Source organism: Talpa europaea (genome assembly GCF_964194135.1).
Source record: "Talpa europaea genome assembly, chromosome: 14".
Classification (NCBI taxonomy): domain Eukaryota; kingdom Metazoa; phylum Chordata; class Mammalia; order Eulipotyphla; family Talpidae; genus Talpa; species Talpa europaea.
Window position 1 is genome coordinate 81,147,110 of NC_140082.1, and position 24,625 is coordinate 81,171,734.

At 49.4% G+C, this 24,625-nt stretch overlaps 1 protein-coding gene across 2 annotated transcripts in view; it reads right to left on the minus strand.

Moving 5' to 3' along the window:
* Nucleotides 1–751: 751 nt before the first annotated feature.
* ALDH1A3 (aldehyde dehydrogenase 1 family member A3) overlaps nucleotides 752–24,625 on the minus strand; it is a gene marked incomplete at both ends in the record, with an annotated part of 35,539 nt that continues 11,665 nt past the window's right edge. The window contains 10 exons of one of the 2 annotated variants that reach the window (XM_084253721.1): nucleotides 752–824; nucleotides 6,144–6,218; nucleotides 7,976–8,133; nucleotides 9,683–9,847; nucleotides 13,458–13,642; nucleotides 15,841–15,943; nucleotides 18,023–18,136; nucleotides 19,872–20,000; nucleotides 22,017–22,078; nucleotides 22,842–22,971. In XM_084253721.1, the coding sequence (XP_084109847.1) occupies nucleotides 752–824; nucleotides 6,144–6,218; nucleotides 7,976–8,133; nucleotides 9,683–9,847; nucleotides 13,458–13,642; nucleotides 15,841–15,943; nucleotides 18,023–18,136; nucleotides 19,872–20,000; nucleotides 22,017–22,078; nucleotides 22,842–22,971 (1,194 nt within the window). The remainder of the gene's footprint in view (nucleotides 825–6,143; nucleotides 6,219–7,975; nucleotides 8,134–9,682; nucleotides 9,848–13,457; nucleotides 13,643–15,840; nucleotides 15,944–18,022; nucleotides 18,137–19,871; nucleotides 20,001–22,016; nucleotides 22,079–22,841; nucleotides 22,972–24,625) is intronic. The other variant, XM_084253722.1, reaches the window with a different exon arrangement.

Here is a 24,625-nt window from a genome sequence, read left to right on the forward strand (position 1 = left end):
CTCTGCTGTCCTCACTCAAAGCGCTCTGTCCTTAGCAGCAACGGGGGGCACTAGCCATGCTTTCTGCCTAAGAAAGTGCCTGGGTTAAGGTAGACTGTGGCTTTGTTTTAGATGCACTCTTTGGGCTATGGATTGGATCTTATTCCAAAGGCAAAACTGGTTTTAAGCTGGTCAATGTCAAGAGCAGTCCTTGACCAGGACCTAGGCCCATCCACACCCAAGGCCTTCAGTACCCTTCCTTGGTACCTGCTTCCCAAAGCTCCCCCAGTCAGATCCTGGCAATCCCGGTTTTGGTTCTTTTCTAAACTTAGTGCTAATCCTTTCCTGCGGAATGATAGGAGGGCCTTGTCCTATGGACAGGGAGGCCACAGCTGCAAGGCCCTTTGTAAAACATGCAGGACGTTTTCCCCAAATTCTTACTGGAGTCAGTCACTAAGGCATTTTTAAGCCATGGCAGGATTTTTCAAATATTGCTTCCTGCTGTCTACATCCTGAGCCTCTTCACTGTCCCCTGGGACTTAGGCTAAAGGGGGAAGCAGGAACAGCCAATACCGCCATCCCTGGGCCCGGCTGCAACTCACACACAACATATTGGCAACAAAATGGGAAGAAAAGAAAAATCGTTCAAATCCAGTAGATTTAGTCTCCAGAAGGAAGGATCCCAGGAAGGCCTCACACGCCATCTTCTCTCGGGCATGCCTCAGCTGCCACAGTCAGCCGTCCACTCTCGGAGGAAGGGCCTGCCTGACCCTCAGGGGCTCTTGTCACCCAGCTTGATGGTGACAGTTTTCACTTCTGTGTATTCAGCCAGAGCATATTCACCCCTGTGATCATAGAAAAGAGGAAAATTCAAAGAGGGCTACATGAAAACACGTAGCTGTTCTGTGCAAACTATGTGCTAATGCTTGGTTGGGTAGGACCTCAGCGGGCAGTCTGGAGTTTATGCAAAAGGCCAGAATGTGGTGATAACCAGAGACCAAGTGACTGTCTCATCGGTGAGTCTAAGTGACTGTGACTGAAGTGGTTTGTGTGTGATGCTGTCCAAACATCCAGAAGGACAAAGGCTTTGCCTTTAAAGAATAAAAGGGATTTAAAAAAAAATAACAAGAGGTGAATTCGCTGTGTGTGGTTGTGGTGAGGAGAGAATAAGAAGAGAGGCTCTTTGTGGGTGAAGGAGGAGGGAGAGAGGAGCAGAATAGACACCAGCTTATAACATTCAGCTGGCATTTTGGAGCCGCTTGAAGAGACAGAAGAGGCAGAGGCCCCTGGCTACGAACTGAGGGTGAGGCCAGGGGGTCCAGGAGGGACAGGGACGTGAAGTCCTGGAGCTGGTCCCGGAGCCGCAGCTGGAGAGCAGCTGAAGAAGAAGGAGGCCAGCCTGGGAAGCCAGGGGAGCGTGTGGGCCACAGGGGAGACCCCAGCCTTGGAATTAGTGCCTTTGCTGTGTCCTCTTCGGTGTTTGGTTTCTTTGAGTCTTTAGAGCAGAGCCCGGGCGACCCATCTCAGGCGCCAGCCCTTCTCAAGACTCACTAGATTTAAAGGCCTCTACGACATTTGCTCCGCCTTGAAGCAAATAAAAATGTGTACTTGTTTGGGAAAAGAGGCCGCTGGAGGCTCTGTAGCCAGCAAGATTTGAGACAGAAACCCGTCATCCCATAGACCAGTGCTTTTCAAAGTCTTTGAATAAGTCCCTGAACAAACTAACTTCTCTGATTCTCAGTTTTCTCTTCTGTAACATGGGGCAACAATGGTCATTAGAACTTACAAGGCAATTACTACTGTAAGAAAAAAAAGTAACATTGCAAATGAGAGAATCTTAAAATAGATTATCCTGGGTGTGTCCTAGAGTCAAAGGATCCTTAAAAGTTAAGAAAGAGGCTGAGGAGAGTCTGAGGGAAAGGAGTCTGCAGAAGCAGCTCTGGGAGATGCAACAAAGTTGGCTTTGCATATGGAGGCAGGGGCCTCTGGCCAGGGAATGTGGGCAGCCCCTAGAAGCTAGAAAAGGCCAGGAAGCAAATTCTCTCCCTGGAGTCTCCAGAAAGGCATGTAGCCCTGTAGACACCTTGATTTTAGCTCACTGAGATCCTATCAGGTTTTTATCCTGCAGGAGAATCCTCCAGTAGGTTTATGTTGCTTATGCCACTAATTTTGTGGGAATTAGTTGTAGTGGCAGTAGACTGATAGAGCCATTGAATGTTGGGGTGGAGCTCAGAAGTCTGTTTAACAAGCCAGAGGATTAACATGCATGGGGTTCTGCTGCACCTCAAGCTGAAAAGTCACTGGCATAGATGTATGTAGCTTAGGCAAGCTTTTTTGCTTTCTCTGAGCCTCAATTTTATTATTTGTAAAATGGAAATAGAATCACCTGTTTGTAGTTATAATGGATGAGAGATGATTCGTATAAACTACCTACTACATGCGAGGTAAAAAGTGCAGAGTAGATAGTAATATTTTATTATTAATATATTGTTGATATTTTGGGGGTAGTTTCCTAAAAGAAATAGTTCAAGAGTCCACGATGATGAATGAATTATTTTGTGATCTTTTCTGACCATAACACAAAATAAAAAGGCTGTGCATGGAAGGATAACTTTATCCTTTATAAAGCAGAAACACTTAAAAAAAAGACAATGGCAAACTAGAAAATAGATAACTACAACCTTATGTAGAAAGTGCCATTTCCTTCATATACAAAGAGCTCTTACAAATCAATAAAAACATACAAACAACCAAATGGAAAAGTAACAAAGAACCCAAATAGGCAGTTGATAGAAAAAGGGACACAGATTACCAATAAATGCGAAAAAGGTGCCGAACCTCCTCACATTTAAAGAAATGCAAACCAAAAAAAGTCGTGAGTCCATGTTTCTGTGTCAGAGTAGCTTCTTTTTGGGAATTTATTCTGAAAACCACCTCCCACAAGCGTATGAAGATTTATGTGCAATGAAAAGCAGCAGCATGATTTTATAGCAAAGCCCCTTTGAAATAACACAAAAGTCCATCATACAAGACCAGCAATAAAAAGAATGAAAGGATAGCAACGTGTAATCTCAAGAAGAATAAGGAGTTTGTTCCCATTTCATTGACAGCAGAAAAGAATGAATGAATGCACACCCAGTGCATGTGTAGGAAATGCACAATCACTCTTAAAGCTGAGCACATAGTGTCGCATTATTAAAATTCAAAGTAGTCAATGATTTATCAACTTGGTAAAGAAAAGAAAAACAAACCAAGTGATGAAATCATGTTGAATTAGCACACACTAAAGTCCAGTATTAAATCATTCCTGTAAAGTTAAGTACATGAATCATCTTATTCTTGTATCAGTCATGGCCCAAGTTTAAATTCTTGTTGCTCTTATTGGCCACACTGTAGCATCTCCTAAATGATTTCTCACTGAGTCATGAAGGCTTGGCCCTAGAGGGCACCCATAGTCCCAGCCTTTCCTCATTAGACCTCCCCAGGATGTTGGAGGGAAGGGAATGGGGACTTGGTGGTGGGGACTGTCGGGTCCTCTGTTACCTGCTTAGGGTCCTCTGTTACCTGCTTAGAGCTTAGCAGGTTCCTGGACCATCAAAGATGCTCAGGAAATATTTATTCAGTGAGTGCATGAATAAACGAACAAAACGAATAACCAGTGGTACCTCTAAATAAGATGATTGAAGGCTGGCAGGGAGGCCTTGGTGTCACATACACCTCTACTATGCAGACTTTTGGGTTATTGCATTTATTTTTTATCGCAAAGTAAAACAAAGGAGTAAGAAAAGTGCCCAGGAGGAGGAAAATTGCCGGCTTCCTCCCCAGACCTACACAGGAACCATCCCGGGGGCCTGTGGGTGGGCGGCGGGTCGCCAGCGCAGCCCAGGAGGCCAGGGACGGGGAAAACCATGGAATCCACCTCGCAGAGCTCCAGCACGAAAAGGGGAACTTATTGCAACATGAAGACATTAATTAGAGACAACTGAAGACGGAAATTGGTTTTCAAGTCAGTTTCCAGGCTCCTTGTGAGTTATGTTAAAGTACTTTATCGAAAACCTTGGAAAAATATATGCCAGGGGTCAAAAAACCAGACATTCAAAAAAGTCCCAGTTGTGGGTAAGGACAGGATGAAATATGGATCCTGCTCTGAGAAGACTCATCCAGGGCCTGAGCCAGGCAGGGGGTGCCGAGGGCCAGGGAGCGCTGTCAGGCTGGGAGACAGAGAGAGGTGGGCAAGGAAGCCAGCAGCAGGGTCGGTGGGCCCAGTGGACACTAGGTGGGCCCCACACATCTTTGCCTCAGCTTCCACATCCAAGGACACTGCTTTGGGGATTGAAGGTCGTGTGGGAGGAGGACCATGTGAGGTTCTACGCCCACCGCAATCAGGAGACCGATGGCCACGCCTAGCCTGGCTGGCTTCACCCAGGTGGCCTACATCCCAGAAATGTAAGGCCTTGAGCAAGGCCCTGTGGTATGGAGGGCTCATGGGTTCAACCCCAACTCTGCCACTGACTGGCAGTGTGGCCTGCGATGGCTACTGAACCTCTCTGGGCATCCCTGGGTTTCTTCATCGAAAGCAGGGAGACCAGCAGCACCATCAGCAGTGGGCAGGAGGTTTGTGTTCCTTGTCCTCCAAAGTTTGTATGTTGAAACTCCAAGTCCCAAGGTTTGGCAGAGGGGGCCTTTGGGAGGTGATGAGCGTCCTTATAAAGGAGACTTTATAAGGTCATCCAATCCAATTCTCCTCCTCCTGGGCGCTTTTCTTATTTCTTTGTTTTACTTCGAGATAAAAATAAATGCAGTAACCCAAAAGTCTGCATAGTAGAGGTGTGCGGGACACCAAGGCCTCCCTCCCAGCCCTCAATCATCTTATTTAGAGGTACTTTATAAGCTCCTAGCCGCTTCTACTGTGGGACCCAGGGAGAAAACAGCTGGCCCTCGGCAGACACTGGGTCAGCCAGCACTTTCGTCTTGGACTTCCAGCCTCCAGAAGTGGGAGCAAGAAAGGCTTGTTGCTGAAGCCTGAGGCTGCACCACCCTGCTAGAGCAGCCCAGATAGACAGAAACAGCCGCTCCTGAGCACGAGGATGGTGTGCTCGCGCCGCCCAGGGCACCGGGAAAGAGCCGTTCTCAGCAAATGCCAGTTGTTGCCAGCACTAGTGGTGTTGGGGGTTCCTGGAGGGGACCCCAGCCAGGGCTCATGTTCCTCTCAGGTGGGCATGAAATGGTAAGGAAACAGGCTCACAGAACAATGTTTTTGCTTAGGGTCTTCATGGCCAAGAATTTACTGAGGTTCCTGGAAGAGGAAACCAGTCACAGAAATGAGGAGCCTAATGGCTACACTACTTGGATGTTCACATGACTCTGGGGTGTTTGCCACAAATCAGGGGTGGACTAGAAAGATGCACAGAGATGGGGAAAGGGACCCCGATTCCATGGAAACTGGTCAAAAGCATTTGCTCCAGGGCGGGAGGCAGTTGTGTTCTTTCTTACACCTTTATGAAGACTCTGGAAGCGGCACTGCCCATGGACCTCACCAAGGCCCAAGCCCCAGGGCAGCAGTGAGTGTTCCCAGCGGATGATGCATAGGAAGCCCGAGGCAGAACGTTTGTGTATAAATAACACACACTGTTTAGATGAAAGGAAGAGCTTGGAGCTCTTTGAGATGCCCAGGAACAGCCCTGCGAGTTGTCACACACAGTCCCCTGGCAAGACCGATCCCACAGGCTGTTCGCCCACAATGGCTAATGAAACCCTGAGAGGCACCGAGAAGGCCTGGGAGGGAGAAGGCAGCATCCAGCTGGAAACCAGCAAGTCCACCCACGGAGTAGCCCTTTCTGCTCTGTGCCTCGACCTTTTATCTAGGCCAGATGCAAGTGGGCCATTTCATAGTCTATGCCCGTGGAGCTCATTTTCCTCACAAGCAGGACAGAAGGGACCCTTGAAAGGATACCAGGTGGGTTGGATGGCACCATGGAGGCCCAGCAGGAGCCAGAGTCACCCAGGGTCCATCTCTGGAGCCTCTGCTGGGCTCAGGAAGAGGGAGGGCCCAGCAGTCTGGGTGCAGCCTGACCAGGGAAGGCTCCCGACTGGAGCACATGCCACCACCCTGCGATCTAGCTTGATTCTCCTGCCAGCAGGTGTGGGGACACAGAAATACTCACAGTTCTCTGCCATTCCCCGACATTTTAAAGCCACCAAACGGAGCCTGTGCATAGAAGGCATTGTAGCAGTTGATCCTAGAAAAGAAAGGAAAGATCCTCAGGATTATCTGGAGAAGCCCCGGCTGTCAGGCCTCAGTGCCCAGCATTGCCTAGTGATGGTGCGTTGTCTTAAGTTTTTATAATGAAAGCCCAGTGTGCTCTCAAGTTCTGCCTTCTAGTTCGTTCCACCAGGAACTCAAGCTGGAATATACTCATGTACAGGTGACCCTTGAAAAACAAGGAGGTAAGGGATACTGATCTTCCTTGAAGTTGAAAATTCTCAAATAGGGCCTCCCCGTGGCGCAGCGGGTTGAACACAGTGCTGTGAAGCTGTCCGCAGCCTCTGCCGTGTTGGTTCGACTCCTGGCCGGCCAGGGAGATTCTCACATGGCACGGCAGACCTCTCCTGTCTCGTTCGCTGCTCCCCTCAGCAGTGTATTTCTGTCCTTCTGCCTGTTCTGCTCCCCACTCTGTCTCTGGTGAATCCTCTCACCCTCCCGCACCTCTGGCCTGTACCCCAGTGCTTGTATAAATAAATAAATCTTTAAAAAAAAAAAAGAAAATCCTCAAATAATTCCTGACTCCCCCCAAGCTTGATTCTAATACCCTGCTATTGACTGGAAGCCTTATTAATAACATGAATAGCCGATGAACACATATTTTAAGTTTATGTATGTGTGTGTGTGCGCGTATGATCTGTTATATGTATATAAAATCGACCATCTTCTTAAAAAGAAAGGCAGATGGAGAAAAGAAAAATGTCTTGAAGAAAATACTAAGTGCGAGAAAATGCATTCACAGCACTGGCCTGTGTTGCTTGACACTAAGTTTACATCATTTTTACAGAAAAGCTGCCCATAGGTGGATCCCTGCAGTTCAACTGCTGTTTTGAGGGTTAGCTGGTATATAAAGAGTTTCCTTTAGATAGGAGGGAATGACAAGGGGAGAAAAAAAGTAGAGAAAATTAATGCATTGGGGAATAAGAATTTGTTTTGCAATGAGGCAGACCTGTCCTGAAAGCTCTGTTACTCTGGGCTTGTTCTTTAACTGCTCTGAGGCCCGATTCATCTTTATCACATCCTTTGAGCTATAAAAGGAGGATAATGTAACCTGCAGAGTTGCTGATGAAGCGGGCATTTATCCACACTTTTCACAAGAACATGCACTGTTTTTAGAAGCAGACTTGAGGTCCTCCCTGGTGGTGCAAGGGGTTAAGCACAGCACTGTGAAACTATCTGTGGTCTCTGCAGCATGAGTTCGATTCCCAGCCAGGGAGCTACCCACATGGTGCAGCAGACCTCTCCTGTCTCCCTGCTGCTCCCCTCAGCAGTGTATTTCAGTCAGTCTGCCTGTTCTGTTCCCCACTCTGTCTCTGGCGAATCCGCTCACCCTTTGCACCTCTGGCCTGTACCCCGGTTCTTGTATGCATAAATAAATAAAAAATAAATCTTTTTTTAAAAAAGAAACAATTGAAAACAGCTAGAGGGGATGAAGTTCAAGGGGGTAATCTAGGCTGGTAGTTAAGAACCTGGGCATCAGCTGGACAGTTGGCTTGAACTTTGTCTTCCCACACATTTGCTGTGTGACCCTGGGCAAGACACTCAGTTTCTCTGGGTGTCGATTTCCTCCTCTGTGAATTGGAGACAATAACAGTACCTACCCTGGGAGGTGGGCACATGGATTGGGCTAAGCACTTTGCCAGTGCCTGGCACAGAACATACAACTAGTAGCTCCCTGTTAATCAAACAGGGACGAAGCGAGCTCAGGAGAGCCGAAACACACTCGCCACTCACCAGACAGTTCCAGACTCTAACGCGGAAGCCAGCTTCAGGGCTTTGTCCAGGTTTTTTGTGAACACAGCAGCCGTGAGTCCATATTCAAGGCTATTTGCTCTTTTGATCACTTCTTCAATATTTTTGAATTTCAGTATTGGCTGTACCGGCCCAAAGATCTATGATTAATGGCAAAAAGGGCAGAGTCAGGCTTAAGTCAAACATGCATGAGCTGTTTCCCTTTATTTCATGCTTTTCCATAAACCCACGGCACACACGTGGCGTGAAGCCAGTACCAGAGAAAAAAGACCATCCAAGGACCCTCCAGATGGTGATGGTTAAAACCTGAAGGGAAAGGCTAAAATGAAATAAAAACAAAAAATAACAAAAGTGTATGTTGGGTTTAAGATCGCTCCTGGGTCATCAGGCACCAGAGCTTCTGAGAACCCGAACTTTAGAGTAACACTGCGTGTTAACACCCAGGAGACAACATCTTATGCTCTACTTGGACAGTGATTGCAAAGGGAGTTTATAGACATTGTGCATGACTCCATCTCTTGGTCTGTGTTTTTCACAAGGGGACACACTAAAAAATGTTTCCTCATAACTCCTGGTGTGTGTGTGTGTGTGTGTGTGTGTGTGTAGGATGAGACAATGTACCTTGTAGTCTAGGACACAGCAAAGAAAGGGAAGGGGACATTAATGGCTGACCATTTAGGGGTAACTCTGAAGGGACCCTGTGATCCAGCCAGTATGTGGCACCATCATGACCCTGGGGGGCAGTGCCAGCCTGCACAAACACATTTCCAGGATCCCCAGGAACTTTGGTCACAGGGAAGTTTAAAGAGCTGAAACTCATGCCATCAGCAAGTTAGTTTGTAAAATAAAAATCTCAGGGAGACTGCAGTGCAGGATTAATCCCGGCCAGCCGCGGAGATACCCTGGCAGGGCAGACCTCTCCTGTCTCTCCCGCTGCTCCCCTCAGCAGTGTATTTCGGTCCTTCTGCCTGTTCTGTTCCCTGCTCTGTCTCTGGTGAATCCTCTCACCATCCTGCACATCTGGCCTGTACCCCAGTTCTTGTATAAATAAAATAAATCTTAAAAAAAAAAAATCTCAGGGAGAAAGTCTATAAAATACCCACACCAGGAAGCCCTTGGCAGTGATTCACTTTTTTGTGTGTCCCAAAAGGCCACATCCTACCACCCTGCCACCGGGGCCTAGGTGCAAAGTGTTTCCATTTAGCAACAATGGGGTTGACAGACAAAGTGAGATTTGCACTCTTATGCGGGGAGAGGGGTTCCTTAATTCCCACCGTTGTTAAGGGTGCCCATGATGAACTTCAAAGAGAATTCTAGCTGGGATGATGTTTGAATGAAGACTTGTCCTTTAATTTTGACCTGGGGGCACTGGAGGTGGCTCTGGGCTCTGAATCCAGAGCTGGATTCTTGGTACAACCCATCCTCCATCCCAGGCCAAATTAAGGACTGTTAGAGGAATGCACGAGCGATTGCTGCTTTCCAGAGACAACGGACAAGGAGTGAAAGAGGGTGTTCTTCAATCCTTGGGGTTTGGCAAGACATTTTCCCCAAGGACCCCAAAGGAGAGGGAAAGTCTCCGCATAAAGATTTCTGGGGCCAAGAGCAGTCTCCTGTTTGGACTGCACAGCCCTCCCCAGCTGGCCCCCCACCCTGAGGCTCCATGGGCCAGAGCTCTGCTGCAGCTCATACCTCCTCTTTGGCAATCCTCATGGTGTCGGTCACTTCTGAGAAGACAGTAGGCTTGATGAAGAGGCCTCTGTCTTCCATGGCGGAGCCCCCACACTCCAGCTTGGCTCCCTCCTTCTTCCCGCTCTCGATCAGATCGAGAATTTTGTCGAACTGCTTTTGATCAATCTGAAAACACAGTGGGGAGTCCAGTTGGCTTCCTTCTGGGCCGCGGCTCCCATCGTGAGTGTCCAAAGGCTTTCAGCAGGATCGGCGGCCTTAGCCCTCAATGTTCTTGCCAAGTTATAATTCACGGAACAAATGCGCCTTGTGTGCCAATGTTTCTCTGATGTACAAACCCTGCCTCTTTGGAGCTGACAAGAGATGGGGAGAGATGGGTTCTCTCATCCTGCCCAGGCTGGGGTTTATTCCTACACCTGACTCCACCCCCTCCATGCTGTTAAATCCTCAGGTGAAACAAGACCTGAAGTGGTCACTGTCTTTGTTCCCCCGATTCTGTGTCCCATGGGTATCAGATTTGGCAACTAAGATTTCAGGACAGCCTGTTAAATGGAAGTAAAAAAGGCTTTTTTTTTTTCTTTTAAGCATAACATGTCCTAAGCAAGAACATGGTGAAGGATCCCTGGCTCTACTGTTCTTGGGGCTGTTGTCTCGGTGCTCAGTACTCCTCCTGGTCAAGCTAAATGCACAGTCTGGCAGGGGTCCTCTCACCAGGGCAAAGTCCTGGTTTGAGGAACATACTGGAAACCAGTATCTGCTGAAAACAGCTGGCAGATATTATGTCCAAATTAGCAAGATCAGCTAGAATGCCTTACTTGTAAAGATTAGCAGAAAGTTAGATAAGAACAGGGGCTAGAGATAGTCAGCAGGAACCATGGAGCCCCCCCAGGCATCAGCCCCTGGTCATCCCACCCTAGCGTGCACAAGGAGATGACACATCCTGGATAATGCTTCCCTGATAACGCACCCCCACACATGTACATTGCCCATGTGTGCACTTTCTCTGAACTTGGTTCTAAATAAGTTAGACTGCCCATGGATCCGGGCTGCTCCTTCCTGGTGTACCCCTCTAGGCCTCTGTCTACTTGGAGAGAGTAATCTCCCTCATTCTGTGCCACTTCCAACACCGTCACCCCTGAAAGCAACAATGTAGGATATCCTTATGCCCAAAATGTATTCACTGCTTATCTGAACTTGAGCTTGAACTGGGTGTCACACGTTTTATCTGCTCACAGGGATGACAGTTTTGGGTAACACAATGCCTTTTGGGGAATAATAAAGGGGGATATCAGAATACATGTTATATTGGCTTACATGTCCATAAAGAAACTGAAGGGGTACACAGAAGCTGAGATCACGAGATACCCCTGGCAGGGAGGGTAAGAAGCAGGCCCGTGATAGGGAGGATGCCATCACCATTGACCTTCACACCTGTGCACCTTTCACCTGTGGGTATGCTCCCCTATTAAAGTACTTCAGACACCCCGCTGGACCCAAGGTTCTCTCAACTTCTTTCTGGCTAAACCAAGTCTTGGCTTAAAAGTTTCAGGTGTTGCTCTCCTCCTCTTTGGAGGCCCAGGGGGCTTTCGGGCTTCATCAAACCACAGGTCCTGAGTGGCCGTGGATGACATCAGATCTGGCTGAACGCTGTCTGTCCTGCAGGCAGAGCTGGGTCCCTGTGGAAGCCCAGCACATCCTGACTCAACTCTCCCTGGCGCGCCTGTGCGAACACATTGTTTAAATCTAAAAACCCTCCATGAAGTGTCAGCCAATGCCTTATAGAGCAGGAAGAAGAAGCTGCCGGAAGTGAGGATGAGGGATTCGGCAGGGCACACACTGGGGGTGGGATGTGGGGGGATGGTTCCCGGAGGAGCGGCCGGAGGCTGCTCTCGACTCTGTCGGGGAGGACACGGATCAGTCCCCACCAGATGGCCTGCGTGATGTTTATGCTCCTTGTCACTCAGTTGCCAAATAAACCTGAATGATCTGGGAACATTCCGGTGAGTGGCTGGCCTGCAGTGGACACCAATCTAGGTCAGCGAGCTGTTTTATAGGCATGAGACAGACAGGACTATTTAGACAGCTGTAAGTCCTCTCCCAGTAAAATCTTATGACTATAGATGAAAAAGCACTGGGGGAGAAAAAAAAATCCAACAGCGTCCTAAAATAATACGCTGAGGTTAGACAGCTTAAGTGAGCTCTCGAAAGGACTTTCAGCAGCAGCAGCACTGATGAAATCAACACCCGTTCTGCTTGGATCTCTTCTCTTGGAAGAGATTTGTATATCTGACTTCAAAACACCAAGCCCGAAGCCTTGGCAAGAGGTTCATGAATAATGATGGGGTGAAAGAGTTTCCTTAGTTGGAGATCGGCTTGCATATTTCCCATGGATCCTGGATTAGCTTTACAATCACGGTGGATTTGATAATGACTTGTGGCCCTATTTGCATTCAGATCTGAACTCCAACCAAGGCTAATAGATAATCTTTGTGAAATTGGCCTCTAGGTTTAGAGCTGAGGCCTGGCAGGAAGGGGAGTGTTGGCCACAGGCAGAGATGCCGCTCTCCGCCAGGTCATGTGGCACTGGAGCCGCAGAGCACGTGGGCTGGGGCACAGCAAGGGTGGCCCTGTGGCCAGAAACACACCTCTTCCATGTGGTCCTTCCTCCCAGCCAGAGCATCCCCACTGGATGAACCAGCCCCATCCCATCGACTTAGCCTGAGCTCATGCACAGACATCGCTGCCCCCGGATCGGGGAGGCTGTCAGTCAATGCTCCCCCTTCAAAAAGAATAAAATTACCCTTTTATGAATACTTATCAGGTGCAATGAAATTCTCATAGTATTTATCCATTGCTCCCATTTTCAGAGGAGCACACTGGGCTTTGAAAGGAACTTGTAGTTTTCAGAAAGTCACTAAGCCAAGTCTGCCCTCAGCCCTATAGCCTCCTGTGTGAATGGCAGTGGCGACGCAGGGGTGATCAGCAAGCTCTTGGGACAGAGACACAGGGGTGAGTCCTGATGTGTGACTCAAAATTTCAAGGCAGGGACAGGACTTCGGCTCCAAGCGAAGTGGGTTGCTATCAAACTCCATTTCAATAATGCATGGGACAGAGGCTGCCTTCTTTTAAATATTTATCCATCTGCTTCACTGCATGATTAGCAAGAAAGTGATACAGGATGTGTTCTTTAAAGAGGTTATGAAACCTTGTGGTTGTGAGCGTTTTCATCCTGTTGTTGGTTTCTCCAACCAGGCCTCCAGAGACACGTTCTTACTGTCCGGAGATGCATCCCCACCCCTCAGCCCCTCTCCACTGGGATCCTTTAGTTTCTGACAGTCACCTTTTCCTATAACGCATGGGGGCTCCAGGGCCTCCATGCCAAGACCACTAGCTCCAGGCAATGCCCCTCACCCCACAACCTGGCTGCCTTTCTACCAGGGTCTCCAGCCTTTACTGCAGGGGAGACCATCCAAGTAAGAGAGGCTCTACCTGAGGCTCTCTCTTGGGGACGGGAAGGCTCCAAGAAGGGGTGGCACTCTGAGGGAGCTGGGGGTGCAGACACATGGCCTCATGAACTGGAAATGGCTTGATTCCAATGAGGCCCTGAACTGGCATTCCAGCCCCATTTCCAAAGACCTGCTGGGATTGTGCTGTCATCGGCAGCTCAACAGAGCCCTCAGGAGGCAGGGCACATCAGCCCCTGCTCGCTTTGAGAGCACCCTTGGAATCTCACAGCACGGAGATGGGCAGCACTGGTCCCCACACAGCAGCAGGTTACCTGGGGTCCCTGCTCGGTCCTGACGTCAAAGGGGTCGCCCACGGACCGCTTCTTGGCGTACTCCACGCTGCGCCTGACGAACTCGGCGTAGACCTGCTCTTCCACGAACACCCTGGAGGCGGCCGTGCAGCACTGGCCCTGGTTGAAGAACACTCCCTGATGGGCGCTCTCCACTGCCAAGTCCACTGCGGGGGGGCAGGGGCCAGAGGAAGCGATTAAGTCGTTAGGGCAGGACTGGCGACAGCTGCGACTCTAATTGCCCACAAGCAAACAGGCCCCCGAAAGGCTGCATGTCAGAAATTAATTTTGTTCTCAGCATTTCCCAAGCAGGGAGCATGGGAACAAGGACCCTCAGGCCCACTGGGTCTGCAGCTCACTGGGACTTCTCAGTAGCTTTACTAAAAGCACAGAGTCATGGCGTTCCCCATTCTACTTGCGCCTGGGACCCTCCCCTCCCCTGCACTGGAGGACAGATTTCTCTAGAATAACCTTTGTGAAGCTTTGATGCAGGCCAACTGGTGAGAACTTTTAAAGGAGCCCAAATTTTCCATCTTGAGCAAAAGAAGGGTCTTAGTAAGACACATGACACCATGTATGACTGAAAAGGGCTTAAAAAAAAAAACAAAAACAAAAACAACAACAACAAAAAAACAAGCCATGCACCCAGCCTGACGAAGACTGGATCTGAACTGCACTGAGTTACTGAAAACCAGTTACTGAAACTGAGCACAGAAGTGGGCTCAGCAGGTAAGACTTTTGGGGACCTGCTTAATGGAGAACAAGTGGCTGTCATTTGCATTCACAGGGGCCTCCAGAACTCCACTGCTGGCTGTTTCTGTGTCCTCCCTTCCCCAAACACACTCCACACTTGCTGAAGAAACATGGATGGTCTTTGCATTGAGCAAAAGCCAGGCCCTCTGGTTGCGGGCAGGTGATGTGCTGCATCAACTCTAAGGAACCTGCCCTTGGCTTTGAGACCTGGGCTGCTGCTCAGCAGGGTCTTTGTGCGAGCGGCCGAGGCAGAGGACATCACTGGGTCCCTGCCTCTCCCTGCACCCCCACCCTCTCTGTGCCAACTTCAGACTGCCTGTCCTCCAAAAGAATCAATTCATTTCCTGCATCCTGATGGGAGTGGGGGTGGGGAACGCAGAGGGGAGAGAGCGGCACGCTACTGTTGAAATCATGCCTGGGTGGCACTTACGACAGGGTTTAATTTTGTGAGCAGGCACTGCCCAGATGAGGAGTAGGGAGATGACGCTTCAGCGTGTTTATCTGCCGTGTCAAAACACCCTTCAAACCCAGGAATCCTGTGTTTTAGCTGGAGTTTTCCCCAATGAGAGCAAAAGTGGCTGAGATGAAGTCCCTGATGGGGCATCCAGAAACGGGGGGACTGGGCAAACCAGGAGCCTGTCTTTTTGGGACGGGAGTTTGGATTTAAATGTGGGTCACAGTGGTGCCACACCCAGAACTGGCCCATGTGACTCCAGAAATCATCAGCAACACTAATGCGCGTCCACAGGGAGTACCAATCCAGGCAAAAATGGAGCAGTCTATCTTCATGCATCACTTCTTTCTCCTTCTTCTCCCCCACCCGCTGAAAGCCAGCATCGGAGACAACTGGTATCAGGCAATTACACCTTAGTAGGAAATTGTGCCAGAATCATTTTTCTTAGGGATATTTGCAATTCCAGACATACCTGAGTGGGGAATGGAAGGCTTTGTTCTTCATGAAAGGAATTTCCAGTACAGTGGACAGGTGGGGGAGGCTATTCATTAAGGAGGGTTAGGATACTTGGGAAGACACACCTGTGACAGCTAACCCTGTCAGCTGATGTGTCCTTTCTCCTTCTTCTGGATATGACAGCCAAGAATAGCATATATCTTTATGTTGTGTCAGAAGGCTCTAGCAGGGCTAGCTGGACAGGGCTGTCTTCCCAGAGAAAGGAAGAAGGTCAGCTGCCCACTGACCTCTGGTTTGAATGGCCCAGGACAAAGAAGGATGCCATCTCCCGTCTTTGTTTTGCAGGAAAGCAAGATAGGAATTTCTGAGGCAGAGGACAAAGTGACTGACACCTGCAGGGGACTGTGCACAGGGACCCCAGTTTCACAGGCGAGGGGCAAGCAAACTAAACCTTGAAGGGCAGAAGCAGGCAGCTCCGCTGGCTACCACAACATGCTTCTCCCACCCAGCTGCCTAGCACTTGTAAAGCTTATGTTTTGTTCTCCATTTATCCATCTAAGGAAGATGACCCAGGGGGGAAATCATTCCCAGAGCGAGTGTTATATGTGTATCTCGGAACTGGTTCTGAATTGGGGCAACAAAGCAGGAGAGACTTATGGATCCCCTAAAGCCCCAGCCATGACCAGAAGAGGGGGAACTCACAGTCGGCATCAGCACACACAATGCAGGGGTTTTTCCCCCCAAGCTCCAGGGTCACCCTCTTCAGGTTGCTCCGGGAGGCAGCTTCCTTAACCAGCTTCCCAACCTTCAGGATAAAAAAGAGACCAGGTGAAACTGTGGACCTGCCCAGATGTGGCCCAACCATTGGAGACACGCCTTGGAGGTCGTGAGTAGGAGGTGGCCAGGGTCCTCCTCCACCTCTCTGCCCAGGTGCTCTGCATCTTGATGCTGTCACTTCTCTGTTCTGGTACCAACATGTCTTTGCAGATCAGACCTTGAGGTCATGGGCATTCTTAGTCCAAGCTGTTCCCCTTATGAAGATGGAGTAGCAATTTTGGAAGCCCCAGTGATTTGTGTATGGCCATGGAAGTGGGGAGAAGCACCCCCTCTGCAAAGATGGCCTGCCAATTGGGCAACTCCTAGGGCCACAGGGGCCACTCTCTTGTCCATCATGTTAGTTAAATTCAAGGGGAGCCCAGTGGTCATCTAGATAGGGTTCAGGGGCATCTCTGCAGAGGTGGGGTCAAAGGCAGGGGACAGGATGGTTCTGCTGTGGGATGAGATGACTGGGAACAGCTGTAGGGCAGCAGTCACATTTAGCACAACTCTGTCCCTTCACCTTCCATCTCCCATCCAGCCAGGTCTGGAGCGGCTGCTGATGTTCCTTCTCAGCAATTTTCACTGGGGTTTGGTGAGGCCCCAATTTGATTTTGAAGCAGTGGAAATACTCTCTCATGAAAAATAATTCCACATATGGATACAAGTAAACTAAAAGGGGAGAGTTTTCATCTCCCTTCACCCTGTGCCCCAGGACCTGGCCCAGAGGTAGCAATAGAAAGAATTTTAGGGCCCCAAAACAGATGAGTAGCTCAGGAAGATGTGGTATATATACACAAGGGAATACTACTCAGCTATGAAAAAGACAAGATCTAGCCATTTGTAGTAACATGGGTGAAACTGGAGGATTATGTTAAAAGAAGTCATTCAGAAGGAGAAAGACAAACACCAGATGGTGTCACTTAATATGTGGGACATAAAGAAACAAAACAAAGGGTCAAATAGAACCAGACCAATAACAAGCCCTAGAAATCTGACTATAGAACTGAGGTGACGAGAGGAGGAGAGCAAAGGAAGAGAAAAAAGTGGGGAGGGAGCACACTGTCTACGGTGGAGGGTGTTTTGGTGATGAGTGTGTGGTGGCAACCACACCTGAAGGGTGTGATCCCATATGCCTCTAACCATAAACAACATTGTAAACCAATGTAACCTCAATCAATTTATCAATTACAAACTTTACAAAAAAAGAATTCTTGGGAAACCCTCCAGATTATTTCTATTTCCCAACACAAACACTTTTACTAATGAGATCCTGTTGCAGAAAAACTTTCTTAGCATCTCCCTGTTTGTGCTTCAAGCACAGATCAGTGGCAGCTATCCTCACTGAAATGGCCATAAAACATGGGACTATATGTAATGGATATGATATACCGGAAAGTATGTCCTTGAGTGCTCATGAGAACATTTCTCTAAGTATCAAAGTGGACTTTCTGAATCAAAGGTTTTCTGGTTTCCAGTGTGTGATGAGCACCAGCACATTAGATCCACCTTAGGAAGTGTGTATGTGAGAGCCCGCATCCTATAAACTCGATTTCACCAGGTTCTCATTCTTCCGTTTTGACAAAGGAAATACAGTTTGATTTTTGTTTCCCTGATGATCAGTATGACAGGTGACGTGATTGGGCATTCACAGTGTATCTTTTCTTTGAGTTGCCATTTTCCCCACCATTCAGTCTTTTTATTTTTTCATTGATATTGAGGAGCCCTTTACATATTAAGGATCGCAACATTTGGAGAGCTGCATAAATCATGATTGTTATTCTTTTAGCTTGTTGCTTATCTCTTAACCTTGATTATGATGTTTGTCATAAGGATGTTTTACATTTTTATTTTATCTTATCAATCCATCTTTTCTTCAAAGATTTCTGAGTTCTAGTCAATACTTATTTAGTTTGGAAACTGGACCAGTTTAAAAAAAAACTGGACTTTTTTTAAAAAATGCTGATTATGAAAACATGGTCAAATGTAGAAGGAAAATAAATCAGTTTATCCTCTCAAAGGAAAAGTTCCCTATTCCCTTTTGCCAGCAGCCAGAGAAAAAGGTTACCTCCGTGGACCCGGTAAAGGCTATCTTGTTGATCTGAGGGTGAGATGAAATCGCTGCTCCCACTGTGGGCCCAAACCCCGGCACGATGTTCACCACACCTGGTGGGAATCCGACCTAGGAGGCAACAGAGATGGCCTTCAGAGGAGGGGAGTGGGTCGTGTCCACCACAGAGCCAGACAGCAGTGAGAGAGTCATGGCTGCGTGGCACCCCAGTGAGCAGCTTCCCCACGGGAAGTCCACTGGTGTCACACCTCCACCACAGGACCCAGACCAGGCAGCCAGGGTGTGGACTGAGCCAGGGCATCCTGCCCTTCAGGAAGCCCTCCCACCCAAAAGAACTTTGGGCCAAAATGGCGGTGTACCTTCTGAGCAGAGCACAGTTCCATGTGTGTTTGTTTGTGTGTGTGTGTGTGTGTGTGTGTGTGTGCTGGGGTAGAAGGGACATCTTGGTCACCAAGGCTTAGAGGCTCAGAGGCACCTGCAGAATATTCTTCCCAAGTTTCTGTTTTCATATTTAAATCTGTCCCATTCTTGTTCCAGGTGGCACTGAGCCATCACCCACTCAGAGTCCTTGCCGTGGAACCTGGGTCCACATCCAGAGCCAGCACCTCCAGAAGGCTGGGAGTGGCATGGCCATCACAGGCACCCCTCCTTGGGGTTTGCAGATGTGAGGCTGTTTTACTAACCCAGAACACCCTGAATGAACAAGGGAGGATGTCTATTCCCACATGCCCAGTCTACAACTTATTATTTTAGAAAGGCAAGATTTTAGGACCCGGAGCTTGAGCCTTTAGTTTTTCTACACCTTGTTTTTCAACAGTTGTGAATTTAGAACCTATTCTGTAAGTCTCCTTAATGTGACTTAGTCATGTCAGTATAACAGTCAAAAGAAAGTGGGGAGCTGGTCAGTTACTGGCTGCCCCAATCTTCAATTTAAGCACTAAACCTGGCTCATCCTGATTGCATTAGTCTGCTGATAAGTGAATGGACCTTTCTTTTCTTTTGCAACATACAAGCTGGGGGGCCTCCCTGGTGGTGCAAGGAGTTAAGAGCAACCTATGAATCTGTCTACGGCCTCTGCAGCACGAGTTTGATCCCCAGCCAGGGAGAAACCCACATGGTGCAGCAAACCTCTCCTGTCTCTCCTGCTGCTCCCCTCAGCAGTGTATTTCACTTAGTCTGCCTGTTCTGCTCCCCGCTCTGTCTCTGGTGAATCCTCTCACCCCCCACACCTCTGGCCTGTACCCCAGTTCTTGTATGCATAAATAAATAAATCTTAAAAAAAAATACAAGCTGGGGACAGAATGACTAAGACATGTTGCCAGGTATGTCTGGAAGGAGCCATCCCCTTGCACTGATGTTTCCCTGAGCAGTAGCTGTCACCTGGATCGGAGCATTGGTGAGAAGGCTGTGTGGGAGCTGGTATAGTAGAGGCCACTTTGGCAGGAGTGGGCAAGATTATTCCTCCAAGAGAAACATGGCCCATCCGCAGACAATGGAGGGCCTGAAGAACTTCTCAAGTACTCAATTCTCCCTCATGGAACGCTTTGCAAATTCTCTAGACAAAACACTTGGACCGAAGTCATAGGTTTGAACAGGTATTAAGAGTTAAGTATTCTCGCATGGACTAGTGGAAGGAATGAAGTTTCTTCTAGCTCAGTGACCACAAGCAGGAGAAGGAAATTGCAGCTGCCAAGTGAAACATAGCGTCATCCCTTCCCACTCGGTGGTGAGCAGGCTGACACTGTCACGCACTGCCCAGCCCAACAGGGAGGCTTTATCTCCTGTCGTGACCTGGCTCCTAGGTATGGGAAAGTGCTTGAGAACACAAACATTCTGAACACCTTACCTCTTTGATCAGAGAGCCCAGGTAAAGGGCAGTGAGGGGCGTCTGTTCTGCCGGCTTCACGACCACCGTATTCCCACAGCAGAGAGCAGGGGCCAGTTTCCACGCCAGCATCAGCAGAGGGAAGTTCCACTGCAATAGAGCACAGGGCACTTAGGGATCTGGATCCATCCCACTACTCTGTCCCAGAGGCCCTGCAATACCTCTTGTTTGCATGATCCAGCTTTGGGGTTCAAGAGGTAACATAGGAGTTGTAATGCAATGATCAAATTGCTCTTCTGCTGGGCACTTGCGGAGTGTATTCTGGGAGATGGTAAAAGTCTTTGCCAAACAGGTTAACAATGGCATCAGCATGTTAAAGGGCCTGAAACGTCCTACAGGAAGGAGATTAGCCTCTTCAATCATAAGTTTGAGCCCATAATGGGAGTTAAGTATTCTCATTTGAATGCCCCAGGATGTTTTTCTCTTCCCACAGAACACATACTAAGCCCACACTCAACTGGAGTTTTAGTGAAATTCATCTGGGGACATGCTTTTCTCATCACGTGTCAGCCAGAGAGGCAAGGACACCAGAATCACTGTGCTGATAGGCCCAACAGGAGCGGGCGCAGGCTGAGCACTTGCTCTGTGCCAGGAGCTGTGCTAAGCAATTCCCCAAACTTTAGTTCCTGCATCCCACAAACCCGTGGAGGCATATTTACAGACGCAGAAAGGTGAGGTCACTTGCCCAAGGTCACAAACTAGCAGGCGGAGGCTAGGAGTCAGGGTCAGGCTGTGTCCCCTGCTACACTGTTGCTCCAAGTATCATCTTAAGGAGGCAGATGGAATTGGCCATCTCTGAACAGCAGTCAGCTTGATTCCAGCTGTCCCTCCACTTGCTCCCCACCCCATAAAAGATTTGTTTGGCTCCTGAGTCTCCAAGGATGCCCAAGAGAAGAGGCCATCAGCAAACCCACCCCTGGGGGTTGACCAAAGATAATCACCGTGGGAAGCTGCCTTTGAATTTCTACCCCTGCCCCAGCCTTGTCTGGAATTTCTACCACTAGATAACAAACATAGGATTCCCTGTTCCCACAGACCTGGGTGCTTGGCTAAATAATAACAGGTATTGCTTAGGGCTCCCCCACTTGTGGCGGGGGTCCCTTCTTTCTGACTCCTGCTCCTTAGCACCTAAATGCCATCATCTCTCCCACCCCCTAACACATCTGCGCCTTCCGTTGGGCCCTCCTCCTGGAGCGGCTCCCTTACTCCTGCTGGCGACGTCTGGCAGAGCTCCCTTTCCAAGCCCCGAGTCCGGAGCCTTGTCTGCATGTGGCTTCAGGGGAGAGGGCTCTTGGTGAGCAAATGCACCGCTGCTGCCCCATCCTTGGCTTCTATCAATAGGTCAGATAACATCATACCCCCAAATCACGTGCCAGTCTCCCTGCTGCCCAGTGAATAAAGTTCCTCAGCTGTCCAGGTCCACTGGAAGTGACCACACCTGACATGTATGCTCAGCCTCTTCTCACCCCCCTTCGCTCTGGCTCCCCAGCTGTCCTGTTGCTGCCTCCAGGTAGCCCAGACTCTTGCATGTCTCTGCTAAGACCTGTTCCTACTGCTTAGAAAGCACTTTTCCCTACTGAGCACCTCCTTATCCCTCCAGTTGGAGTCCATGGTCCCGCTGATGCTCTCCTGAGGTTGACCCCTAAAGAGTTAGGGGAGCGATTCTAATCCATCTTGAAAACCTCCCTGGTGGTGCAGGCAGTTGACTGCAGTGCTGTGAAACTGTCCGCAGTCTCTGCAGTGTGGGTTCGATCCCAGCAGGCCACGGAGATACCCACATGGCACGGCAGACCTCTCCTGTCTCACCCGCTGCTCCCCTCAGAGTGTATTTCAGTCAGTCTGCCTGTTCTGTTCCCTGCTCTATCTCTGGTGAATCCTCTCATCCTCCCACATGTCTGGCCTGTACCCTGGTTCTTGTATAAATAAATAAATCTTTAAAAAAACAAAAGGCAAGAAAACCTCCAAATACCATGCCCCATGCCACAGAGAAAATGCTCGATCAACACTAGTACCACCACGTCTAAACACACCAGAAATTGGTTGCAAAGGCCACAGAGAGGCAGGCAGGATCTACGCAGAACTATCTAGAGAAGCTGCTGTACTTACGGGAGTGATGGCCCCACACACCCCTATGGGCTCATGCCTGGTGAAGCACACAACGTTGTCATCTGGAAAAGATGGGACAGGGAGGAACACATGACTGAGGTTGAGCACTTTATGTGCAGACATACCTCATTTAACTGTACTGCACTTTATTGCGCAAAGCAAGTGTACTGTGCTTCCTCAACTGCAGGCTGTGTCTGGCAAGTCTCTCCCGACCTTTTCCCGACAGCACCTGCTCACATCGTATCTCTGGGTCACATCAAACTAAGGTCCATTGTTCTTTTAGAGACAATGCTATCTCGCACTGAATCAACTACAGCAGCACATGAACAGGACTGGCACCGGCACTGGGAAGTCAAAAATTGTGTGATGTGCTTTATTGCTATAATCGCTTCGTTGCGGTGTTCTGGAATGGAACGGGCCTGTCTCTGAGGTGTGCCCGAGTGAAAGTCAACAAACTCAGAAGCCCACAGGGTGTTAGCTCCTAGTCTTGTTTGTTATACAAAGAAGAGATTTTAAATATAATTTAAAAGATCAAATTCCTTAGAAGGATGGGCTCAGGGCCACTTTCTTTTGGGGCATAGGAAGGCTGCCTGGGGGTGTCACCTGGAGGAATGAGAGACCCAGACCATCCTGGAGGAGACTGAGTAGTCTGCCTGTTCTGTTCCCTGCTCTGTCTCTGGTGAATCCTCTCACCCGCCCACACATCTGGCCTGTACCCCAGTTCTTATATAAATAAATAAATCTTTTTTAAAAAAAGGCAAGAAAACCTCCAAATACCAAATTCCATGGGCTGTTGGTCTCCTGTGGGTCTCCTGGCTGGCTTACCTGTGGGGATGGTCCGGCCCTGCACCTTGTCTGCCCACCCTGCAAAGTATCTCAGGGTCCCAATGCAGCCCTCCAGGTCGATGAAAAAGGCATGAAGGAAGGGCTTCCCCGTGTCCATCGTCTCTAGGGTCTGCATGAACAAAACATGGGTGTCAGGTGCAATTTCCCTTTTACCTGTCGGGTTGCTAAGGACAGAGCGGGCAGGGGGACGAGCCAGCACCCTCCAACATTGCTCTCCGGCTTTCCCGCTCATAGGCATCTCTTGAGAAAGCAACACACTACACTGGACAAAACACCTGTGGGACTGCTGGGGCTGCTTTTATTTCTACTTGGGGGCTGGACTGGGGTACCGGCCTGGTCCCCAGGAAGGACCTCAGAGGCAAAGTCGATAAGAAGCCTTTCTGGAAGGGAGACATGTTTGCTTTTTGTGGTCTGCCGTCCAAGCACAGCGGCCTCAGTGATGGGACCTGGCATGTGGGTGGGTCAGAAAGTGACTGATGTCCCCAGGTCATAGTAACAGCCACGGTGACATGGAGAGAGGACTGGCTGCCATTCCCAAACGAGAAAGGGAAGCTGCAGACTCTTCCTTCTTGGCTGGGCGGACCAGCAGGGCCGAGGAAAGAGTGACGGAGCCCAGAAGCCCCCTTGTACAAAGATGCAACGGTCCCCACGGCGCGGGAGCCGGATGTTCAGTGGGAAGGGAGCAGACTCGCCCTGGGTGTTGAGGGAGGTGATCACCCAGGGCCAGTGCGGCTCCTCAATGGCAGAGATTCTTTTCTATTTCCAGCCTGGGTTTAAGAAAACCCCTTTGTCCCGCAGACAAGCAGCCCCAGTTGAGCCCAGCGCCGAACCCGCCCATCCTCCGTCTCTGCAGGAAGTGGCCACCCTGACACATAGCCCAGGGCTGGATTCCTGTTCTGAGCGGTGGAGTGAGAGGCTGACTTACACAGGCAGAGCACCCCTTGGCCCGCACCCTCCCGCGGCTCTGTTCCCACCCGAGGCGCAGACGCCAAGTCTAACAGAGCCTGGCAGCGTGTCCAAGGTCACCCTGGGCGTTGGCAGCGTGACTGGTGCTGAATCTGGAGCACATGCTGCCAGTCCACACCGTGATGGCGCTTCAGGCTGCTAACGCCGGGCACGTGAGTCTGGAAAGATTGCAGGACCCCCACACAGATGCTCAGGGTGGCTCTACCTGACTGTTCCAGGGGTGAACCAGACTTTCTCTAAGCAAGAGGCAGCTACTTCCCTACACGGGCAAGTCCCTTAATCTTTCCCTGCCTTAGTTTACTCATCTCTATAATGATAAGAATTGGCCCTGCTTTATGGGGCCGCCATGAGGGCTACAGTTCACATACAAACGCCTGTCTGACCCGAGTGCTGGTCTGTCAAGATGCTGACAGTAATGATGTTGAAGACTGTGATCATCTTCCTTCTGGGGACCTGACAGGTGCTTGGCAATCCTCGATGGGGGACACAGAGGAGGCAGGGTGATGCTGAAGTTGACGGGACTGTTGTGAGTTGGGATGTATCCTGTTCCCCGCAGATACATTCTTTGCAAAGAATGCATTTTTTTTGCATTCTTTGCAAAAAAAAAAAAAACTCCATTCTTTGCAAATAATACCAAAGGGTTTGCGGGGAGGGTGGTGACTTGAGACACTATGTGCTTATCTGCTGGTGCAGTCAGAAGCTTCTCCTTTGCCTTTTTCTGGGATGGAGTAAGGGACAGAAAGACCCTTACACTGCCCTGAGGTGTAGCAGTGTGGGGAGTGCTGGTCTCCGTCCTG